General features: G+C 34.1%; 1 protein-coding gene across 1 annotated transcript in view; it reads right to left on the bottom strand.

The window, feature by feature from the left end:
* Positions 1-3,302: 3,302 nt before the first annotated feature.
* Positions 3,303-11,167, bottom strand: part of LOC105205262 (probable muscarinic acetylcholine receptor gar-1) — a 53,920-nt gene continuing 46,055 nt past the window's right edge. Inside the window, exon 5 of the mRNA XM_011174604.3 lies at positions 3,303-10,515. Within this exon, the coding sequence (XP_011172906.1) occupies positions 8,225-10,515 (2,291 nt within the window). The 3' untranslated portion in view covers positions 3,303-8,224. The remainder of the gene's footprint in view (positions 10,516-11,167) is intronic.

The raw sequence follows: 11,167 nt of genomic DNA, 5'->3' as shown, positions 1-11,167 counted from the left end.
TACAATAATTATAAGCAAGTAGAATTATCTATGGAAACGTGCTTTCAACGTGTACTCAAGCGAAGTTAAAACAAGAGTTCAAGCTTAGATTAAACGCAAGTGTAATCCAAGATTACCTTTAGAAAGCGAATTTAAACTTTACTATAATACTTTAAAATGTCAAGAGAACTTTTGGAATTGTTTTTTTATATTTTAAAAAATAATATCATTAAAATTAGCTTTTTTCTTTTATAAATTACCTTATAACAATAATAAATAATAAAATCTATAATTTGTAATGTTTTATTTTATGTGCATATATTAAAATATAGAATTAAAAGAGAATTTTGAAGTTTAAAACGCACTAAATACATTTCCATTAAATTATTCTTATCTGATAATTTATTTTTGTTATTTTATACTTGGAGTAAAAAAATTGTTTACTATAATAAAATAAATATAATGAATAATGAATTTCAAATTCTTAACAATAGTAAAACAATTTTTATTATGCAATTAGTAATTGGCTTACCAAAGTATCGGCATCTGAACATTTGCGTAGTAATTTTACATGGAATTTTACCTGAAAATTGGAATTCGATCCTTTCGATGTGTCCTGTTCTCCCCTTCTTGTGGTTTCTATTCACCTCACTACACGTAGCAGAACCATGACTAGGTATAATTAAACTAGCATTTAATTAAATTCTATTTGCTACTGATTCGAGTCACGAACCTTCACATACAAATGTTATAATTTGTTATAGTGGTTTCATCATAATTTATTAAGTTAATATTACGGTATTTTGTATTTAAAAGTTTTTATTTAAATGAATGCTTACAATTAATGCTGTTTTATTAAAATTTATTAATACAACAAAATTGCTCTACACGCAAAAAAATATTATTCTAGTGCTAAAAAATATAATTACTTAGTTTTAGTTTTTATCTTTTAAATAACGGTTATTTTTATAAAAATATTTTCTTGGTAATATTATTAAAATACACTCAAGATTTACTTACATAAATAATATTTACTTACAATAAATTTCTGTATACCCATAGAGAAGTATATAATAATAATAACTGAATGAAGCAAATATTCTTTATTTCAAACTTTTTATGTAAGTTTATATATCCGCAAATCTATCATAAATTCATCCTAAGCATCAAACGAAGGAGTAACCACTCTTGAATTCTAGTGTACATATGTACAATCTGCTAGAAGTTCGTTGGATTTCTTAAAATCTGTTGAATTTCTCGAAGTCTAAAGAAGTCCGACGAATAACGAATTTTTGGTCGAAATTAGTTAATTAATTATTAAAGAGATGACCTTTTTTAGGACGATCTTTTAGCATTTGTAATGAATTCCGATGAAGTCCGTAGTTCAGTGTATATCTATTTTCTGAGTAATTACCCCTTCGGCATTAAACTTTTTTAAAATCTATATCTATTAATTTAATATTTTAATCAAGAATACTAAGTCAAAATAAAAAAAAATTCAAAAATAAAAAAACAAAATTTAAAGCTTTTATGAATAATAATTTAAATAAAGCAAGACGAGTTAAAGAGCCGTGCTGGGTGTTGTGCGCCAAAAAAATTCATTTTCTTATTATTTTATTTTTTTTCTTTGATAAAATTTTTTAATAATCTTTAAAAAAAATACATTTTTTAAAAATATATGATAATAAGTTTTTTTAAATTTTTAATGAGTATGTTTTAAAACAATTATTAAGAAAATATTTTTTTTGTAAATAATCATTACTTATTAAAGGAAGAAAAAATTAAAAAATTGCTCCTTTTAGTAATCTAATTGATATTTATCTGTGTATAACATAATATGCACAAATATATAAATTGTTAAGTAATAAACTACTATATAAAATATATATATTTATCTTTAAAAGTCTCAACACAATAAGAATATATTTGATATTATTTATAATTTGCATGGGAATATTTTTCTGCAAGTAATGCAATAATTATTAAAGCAAGAACATAATATAAAATTAATTGAGCAATTGATTAAATATTAATAAGTTTAAATATACATTTAAGATACTTAATGAAGTTTGATTATAAAATCACCTGAGTTATTAATATTTAATATCAATATTTAATATTAATATTTAATAACAACGATATATGTTAATCAATAAACATTAAAATATTAAAAACGATTTATAAAGACTGGATATTCTTCGTTAAAACAACATGAATTGTTTGAAGCTTATTCTATCACCGTTATCGACTGAACTTAAATTATCGAAATATATGAAGAAAACTATATTTTTAAATTTACTCTACAACATAATTATATTATCCATCTATTCACTGCAATGTATAAAATTACTTGATAAATTCTTTTGAATCTTTATTATTATTAGTTTCTTTTTCCAAACTGCATTATTGACTAAACGTATTATCATCCGTTGAGAAAATCTCATTCTATGACTGGTCTTTATATATTTAGTATCATTATAATTATTTTGTCCATAAAAAATTAAATAAGAATAAAGAAGTATCTCTTATGTATATATTTACGTAAAAATTTATTCAAAGAAGTAAATCATAAAAAAAATAAAAAATTAATTAATTGTTTTTTTATTGATTTGACAATTTCAACAGACAACGGAATTTACTTGTGTGTTAACTGTACCAACAATCGAAACTTGATACGATTTTCGGTGAATTCTATGCAGGTTTCAATCGTCAGAAGGAATACGATACCACACAGTGGTACTGGATCAATAACAGATTATATTCTCGTTTTTAAATAGATATCTATGCCATTGTTTTTTTATATATATCCCCATTTCTATTATATAAGTCACAAAGCAAGTTTCTACATAACGTTTTCTTAAACATTATTAAATTATTGGAATTTATTAATATATGTGTTAAATGCGCATACAGGTTGATACAGCTCCAATCAGATGTCACTACTATTCTCATTTGTACTTTAAGTCTCAAAGGTCGTGAAATTTTATCACGCAAAAAAAAACTACAATATTATATCTCTGATACTTTAGACTTTTATCTCCTGATTAATACTATAAATAAAATTCAATTTATCTCGAAAGCGTTAATCTGAACAGCATGCATGTAATGTTTTAAATGCTCGTTAAACAATTTTGTATGAATTAACCAAACTTTTATTGTTATATTACTAATATCTTGGTTTTATATATTTGGATCTCTTATTGCTTTATTAAACGTTACTCTTGAAAGTTTTATACTTACCTTATGTCCACATGTGATATACTATATTATGTATATACAAATCAACGGTATGTGAAAGAAAGGGATATTATTTTTCTATCACATTTCATTGTCTCACTTTATTATATTCATTTTTACTTACAGGTTCAGCAATTAAATATCATTTATACTTCAGGACGCGCATCATTATGTATATATGTGCACTTTCGTGCATGGCTTGCATATGGAGATGCAAAATAAATAAAAATTGATTGCTACTTGATAACACTTATGTCACAATTTCATTCGAAACCTTAATTTAATCACATGTACATTAATTTGAATTGCCAATTTGCGGTAGACATTTGACATTACGCATAGCGAATATATCTCTAGATATCGATCACATACTCACAATCAGAGCATGCCGCATTATTCTAAAAGTAGATTATAATGCATTTGTATAATTATTACATAACATACACTATATTTTTTATAAACTATATACGCGTAAGAAATAAAATGGCGAGAGATAAAAAAGTAATCGAGAATAAAAATGTGTAAAGAGGAATTAAAAGGAATAATTTTGAGAAATTAAAAAAAAATCAAGATTGTCGGACGAACAGGATATATTGTCCACAATTTAGTAGTAATTACATTTTCAATTTGATCTCACGCTATTTCTGTTTAGAAAAAACTTGAAATAATATTACATAATTATCAAACTAATTTTCCTTCTGGCATGCACGCAATAAAAGCGCAAATTATAAGACAATTATTAGAAACACACGTTCCAAATATTTAATTCACTTTTAATTGCGTTAATTTTTTTTTGTTTAATATTCATGTGCACGCGTATATTTAATTTTAATTTCAACAATTATTTTCACGAAACGTGCAAAGAATTCGAAACGCATTTCAATAGAATCCATATAAGTAAATAGAAGCAAATACGACAGATTCTATTCCCCTCATGTAAATTGTTTACAGACGAAGAATTCGTTATTTAAATTTTCCACGGTAGGATCAAATTGAAATTGATCGAGCATAAAGTGCACATTAATCATAAATATTTTCCGACCCGTCGCGCACAATTTTGATGATCGTCGCTTTTGCGCACATACGAGTAATCTATAATAAAAGCGTGATCGCCGAGAGGGAAATATAATGCTCAAATATATATACTTTCTCCACTCGCTGATCTAGACAATATGCTTTATATAATACGGTCTCACGTAGGCTCCACGCAGCTATTTTTATTACCTGCGCTTCTTTTAATCATGCTATTGCCTAGAGCTAATTATATTTGTTCGCTAGATATTGCACCGTCTACCGGCTTTTCTCCCCTTTTTAGCGTTAAGCAGCTGCTTAGATGAGTAGGCTGCCTACCCATCGTCACGCTACGAATATATGCATATTTGTATACACGCTACATGGCGCCCGATTAAGTTGTTTCTTTTTCTACAAAGTCTGTTATCTCTGTACAATAAGCGTACCGATACTATTTGTGCCAGTACTACACACACACACACACGCATACACGCACGCACACGTACACACATGCACACTTATCATATATATTTTAATATAGACTACATATCATACAGAGAGAAGTTTCCTACGTTTAGAGCTGCGACGTATCGTTTCCTTCTCGATCAGTTAAGCTGATCTTTGGACTTAAGTCTTATTAAGCGGAGTATCGTTTATACGCATCGGTCGTATCGAAGAATTCTGCGTTCACGGTAATATGTTTTGATGCAAGTTGATTTTTTGTTGGCAAAGCAGATTATTATCACTTACTCTATGACTCTATGTCCTAGCATTAATCGTAACGACGCCAACATATTACGTTCTAGATAGCCAAGACACAGAAGCGGAACGTTTTTTTTTTTTGTTATTGATTATTAACGTTATTGATCTTAACGAACTTTCCTCGCATTCTTTTTCACGAGAAATTATTATCGTGTATCGTTCTACCCTTGCACAGGTAACGGCAAACGCGTGAAGAAACAAGCGTACCTCGAAATATTTTAAGACTAGAAAAGCATAACGTAAACGTATCGTTCATTTGTTCAAGTGTAACTTACATTTAATGATATAAATTAACTTGTGAACTTACGAATAAGTGATTTATGTGTCAGAAGCAGAATTTCAAACCGGATTGAAACGCTCTACTAGTATTCCCGCGGATTAATTTTAATTAATTTATTAGACAATTTGATTAGGTCTGTCATTTTGATGTTAAGATGGCCTTAACATCTAAAACGTATATGACTGATTTGACGTATATGACAGGTATATTTAGCATAATGAAGGAACAGGATAACTCTCGCTATTGGCAGTGAATTTCGGAAGATATCCAAAGTGCCAAAATGTCCCCTGGCGATTTCATATTGCCTTAATGCCATTCATGCAATGTTAATATAAAATCCCTATTTATTTCTTAGGACACTCTGTACTTTCTGTGGAAGAACATGACACGTTTCTAGTTGATAAGATGTTGCAGCGGAATTATCAGATAAAATTTACGAGCGAAGCAATCGCGTACGTATCAAATTATATAAACGTAGGAAACTTATACAATAAAATCTATGATACAATAAAAAATGTGCTACTTCTAATCAATCGGCAATTAAAAACGATTTATTTGCTTATTGGACATTCCTTCTAATCTCACGTATTAAAGCTAGTAGAAATAAGAGGTAGAAATAACAGGTAGAAAAAACATGCGTCTTACGAGGGTCATATGAGTTCATTTAATTAAGCACCCTAACTGTTCGCCTATAACTTCATAGCACGTAACAAGTCTGTAATTCTAAAGTTTGTGAATTATTTAGATTGGTAAAGTACCTGAATTTTATTTAAGTAACATCTAATTGAGAGCTGTCTTTAAGTTCCTAAGATATTCAATTGAATATATATTGTCTTTTTTTCAAAATATGCACTGATTACAATTGAAAAGCAATTAGATGAAAAAAGTAAGTTAGTTCTTTGTTTCATCAATTAAACAATTTTAATGTTTGATTGATTGATTGATTGATTGATGCAATCTATTGTAAATACCATTGATTAATAGATCTACTTTAATGTGTGTGTGTGTGTGTGTGTGTGTATGTGTGTGTGTGTGTACACTATTAAAATACTAAAACAAATAATAATTTGAAATAATAATTAATTTATTTTTTTATCTTGGGATATATATAGCTCTTGTACAATATAAATATAAAAATGTAAATTTTTATTTTGTTTATTTGCTTCCTCAATTGCTAATTAGTTTATTAACTATTTATAGCTTTTACACCGCAAGCGTTGCAACTACCTATCTTCAATGATACACGACTTTTGATAAATTAGTTCTACTAATTAAGAGGAGTTATAATTTTGATTTCCTGCATTTACGTGTGTATGTGAACGTGTATTTGATTTATTCGCAAACAAAGATAACAGAGGTAATGCCTTTATGAATATTATTAAAATATGACGAGACATATGAATATGAGTTGCTTGTCACAATTTGTATTTTGCATCCGTATGCATTTTGTTTATAATTTGCAGTAATCGCGAGATATACATGTATTTGATATGAAAAAGGGATTGAAAAAATTAGGCGTTTTATTCCGAGAAAAAATATTTTTAAAAGTAAGCAATACTGAAACAAAGCTTTGTGATGCCGTGTGAATAATAATCACAGTCTGCTAGCAACTTCAAATACCTGTTTGCATCTGCGGCACAATAATTATAACATACGCACACCAAACCTTTTAATTAAAATACATAAAATGTATAATATAAAAATATATGTAAAGATTATTTTGAAACGTGGCTAATGCTAATGATAAAAATATTCAGGCTAATAGCAAAAAATATTTATTCAAACACAAAAATATTTAATTAAATAATTAATTGATAATCAACAATTAGCTGAATAATCAATGTTAAATATTTATTAAGATGGGATATTCTCTAAGCGTGTTGTCAGAGATGCTAATGTAACTCTACGAAACGTCGATCAGACTTCGATGGAAGCTCGTTTGTGAGGAGAGTACCAGGTGTCACAAAATTCGAAGAGAAAAGGCCTGCATATTAGGCCATCTCAAGGCAGTGTATATTCCGATCCATGATCGAGAGAGCCGTAAAAAAAATCATCAATATCCGGTACTTCTATGAAGGCGAGCTACCTCAAGCTGATTCGTTGTTTGTAAAAATAAAAAAGAGATAGTACGTCAAATAACTTAGCAAATGAGATTTTTGCAACATGTCGGGGAGAGAGAAAAAGAGGGGGGGGGAGAAGAGAGAGAGAAAGAGAGATTAATAATGCAACGCGAAAACGCTCCACGATTACTGCTTACAACAAGAGGAGATGGTCCTTTATTCGAAGCGACTGACGTTGCATAACACAGCCGGTCCTTTATTCCCAAAGCGACGTTTTATTATAATATACAGCCGGATATCATCTTATATTACTTAATATTTTCACTTTTCGTCTTTCGTGATGAACGATGTTCCTTCGTTCGGCTTACGTTAAGTACTTACTATTAAATTACGGAATTATACTTTAATAATCGTAACGCGCGCGTCGTTCTCCATGCAGAGTTAAATCTCACAAATTCTCGCTGCGGTACCGCATAAACCGCAATTTATTAGGAATGCATCTCCGATTCAGCATAGTGTTTATTATTGTGGTACACATATAATTATCTAATACTACATGCACATACATCTGTTATACGCGCGCGTCCTGGTCACATAACGTTAACAAATATGCACACATGTGTACAGAGTATGTACATACGAGTTTAATGACTTTCGATTGGCTTGAGTGCGTATTATGTACAAAAGGCGCCTAAGACCTGACTTCGCCGGCGAGTGTTAAAATATTATTCTCATTTTATTATTGTCCGAGTTCACCACAGTTACGACAAGTGAGTGTAATTCGGTATTAAATATGGAAGGCCATCTTTTCCGGAAAAAAAAGAGAAAACAGTCCGTGTCTCTTACATTAGCTATATTATCAAAACGAATATTCCGTTGAACGACCCGTGATACTTTACGTCATATGAAAATCGCCCCTCAGTAGCCTGGTGAAGGTCTTCTTGAATTGCTGATTCGCCAGGGCATAGCAGAAAGGATTCATGGGACTGTTGGCGTAGCACAGAAAGTATGAGAACATGAAGAGGTGCTCGTTCGTGCACGGTGGATTTGCACAGAAGCCCTCTACCAGTGCTAACACGTGATAAGGTGTCCAGCAAGCGACAAACGCCCCCAGAATGAAGGATATCGTGCGAAAGGCCTTGCGCGCTCTATTCTCCGTTCGCGATTTTTGCCGGCCAACCGTGAGGTCCTTCTTCGCTTTGGCCTTCAACCTCTTTCCGATAGACTTGACGAAATCGCGCCTGGAACCGCTATGCTCTCCATCCAACGATTCATTCTTCTTCTTCGACTGACTCTTCACTTCCTGGCTATTCGTGGTAGCCGAGGCCGTCAGAATTATACTGCTGGACGACGAGTTCTGCGGCTGATTTCTACTCGCCTTCATAGGCTGATCCGAGAATCGTTCCATCGTGTTATTAGACGATTCCACCGGCATAGCCGCAGTCGTTGTGACCACCGTCGTCACCGGTTGACGCTTCGTCCTGTCGACATTGACGGAGACCGCCGTGTGTACCTTGCTGATAGGTGACGTCTGTGACGCGACGTTCGTCTGATGTGTGATGAACACGCGCGGCGGGTGCGTTTGACTCGATGCGTTAGACATTGTAGGTGGATGATGCTGTTTGCTCTGTGCAATTTGTGCGAGCTGGCTCGTACCAGCTTGCTGCGCCGTCGCCCTGATAAGAGCGGTCTGCAACAGGCTGGTATTCGCGGCCGTCGTCGCGCTGCTACCCAGAATGGGCGACGGGGGTGCCGTCGACAGCGGATTCGCCAGACTGCAGGAGAAGGAAGACGGTGGACTCTCGTAAGAAGGACTGGGCACGATGATGGAGCTCTCGTCCATGTATCGCAGCTCACCGCCGTCCAGACCGGTGAGAATGTCGTAAGTGCCATGACCGTGGGAGCGTACGATCAACGATCTAGGTCTGTCGGTCGACGAGGACGTCGTCGGGCTGTCCGATATCGGCGGGCTGCTTTGGAATTGCATGGGCGGTGGTATGATGTTCTGTTGACTGCTATTGATCGACGCTCGCTTAAGTTGAGCGGGTGGCGTCACCTCGACCGTAACGATCGATTGTTGATTGCCGTCGGCGTCGCTAAGTTTCAAGGATTGTTCCGGCGTCAACGTCCGGCTGCTGGACTTATCGAGCTCGGCGGGATTGTCGGTGTCCAGAAGACTGAGCTCCTGTATCTTCGGCAGTGTTTGAGCTTTATGCGTCGGCGTGTCGCGCGTAGGACTCGTCGGCAATAGTTTCCTCGCCGTTGGCACACTCAGCTCGACCTTGAGCGGCACAATGCCGTTTAGGCGTCCATTGGTGGCGAAAACCTGGAGAGCGCCGGATTGGGCTACCAGACCCGCTAGCGAGGATCGCTTTCTGACGGTATTGACCTGCTGCGTCGTTCCACCAACGGTGCTCTCGTCGTCGGAGTCGAAAATAGGACTGCTGGAATGTTCGGACTTGTCAGTTTCCATGACCGTGATATTTGCGGAAATATTCTTGTTTGCGGAATCTGACGCCGTCGTACCGTCCGTGGTTTTCTTCGTGACCATTTTCTGCGCGGTCATCGCGTCCGCGCCGATGGCACTGTCGTCCATCGACGTGACCCCGATCTTCGGTTTGTCCTGGCTCAGCAAGGTGCTCTGTGTCTTAGAAATGCCTATACCAGCGGCGCGACCGGCCATGCCGGACATCGCGCCGGCGCTGAGCGCGACCATCGATTGCATCTTGCGCTGCTTGGCCTCGCTTTTCTTCTGCATGTCATAGGCGGTTTTGTATATGCCGCCGTAAAGGACGAACAGAACGATCAGCGTCGTCCAATAATATCCTATTATCAGCGCGGTATTGAATACCGGATCCTTGAGGAACTGTACGGCACACTGGCCTGGTTGTAGGTCTCTGTAGCCGATGAAGTGCTCCCAACCGAAGATGCTAATGAAAAACAGTAGCGCCGGTATGATCCAAGTGATGGTCACCATCCAGATTACGCGCTGCTTCGTCCGCCAGCTGCGATACTGCGCGGCTATCTTCACCGAGCAGAATCGATCGATCGTGATCAGGAGAACAGTATACTGGGATACAAGGCATACCGTATAGTCCACTGACAGCCATAGATCGCAGAGGAGAGGTCCCAGATTCCAATATCCCATTAACACGTAGACTGTGTAGAACGGCATCGACACGGTGCCTGCACAACAATTACGTCGTTACTTGTATAGTCGGTTTCTCTTGTCATGTGTATCTGATTACTCGTATTCTGCATTCAGACAGACCTCATGATAAACCAAATTACACATCTACGTATGATTATCATCACAATGAATATACATCGGGATCCGTTCATAACTGAGGAATTTGCATTTATAATATTATCGCGTTTCTGAACGGTTGTGGAGCTATGAAACATTCTATCAAAGAAAGTGAATTGAAATGCAGCAGTTCGCAAATCGCATTGTTGTAATTACATTTAAAATGAAACTACGAATAACGATATAAACGGAATTAATGAAAAATTTAATATTTTGATAAAAAAGTGTAATTTTTTGCAACAGTATTTATACCTTCTATAATTAATTATATTATAGCATAATTTTTATGAAAATTATATAAGATATATAAGATATAAAATCACTCATCATATGAATTAATAACATAAAATATGTTAAGTATGATGAAAAATTACAAACTGTTCATAAGAACTATTAATACATTTTTTAAGAGACTAATTACTGAATATTAAAAGTTACAAAATTATTAAACCATTGTCATGTGTAATAAATTATAAAATTATTAATGCAACGATTTTTATGAAAACAATTATGTAAATATAAATCTATAAA

This window comes from Solenopsis invicta, chromosome 6 (genome assembly GCF_016802725.1).
Source record: "Solenopsis invicta isolate M01_SB chromosome 6, UNIL_Sinv_3.0, whole genome shotgun sequence".
NCBI classification, from domain to species: Eukaryota; Metazoa; Arthropoda; class Insecta; order Hymenoptera; family Formicidae; genus Solenopsis; species Solenopsis invicta.
This window is presented reverse-complemented; position numbering and strand designations above follow the sequence as displayed.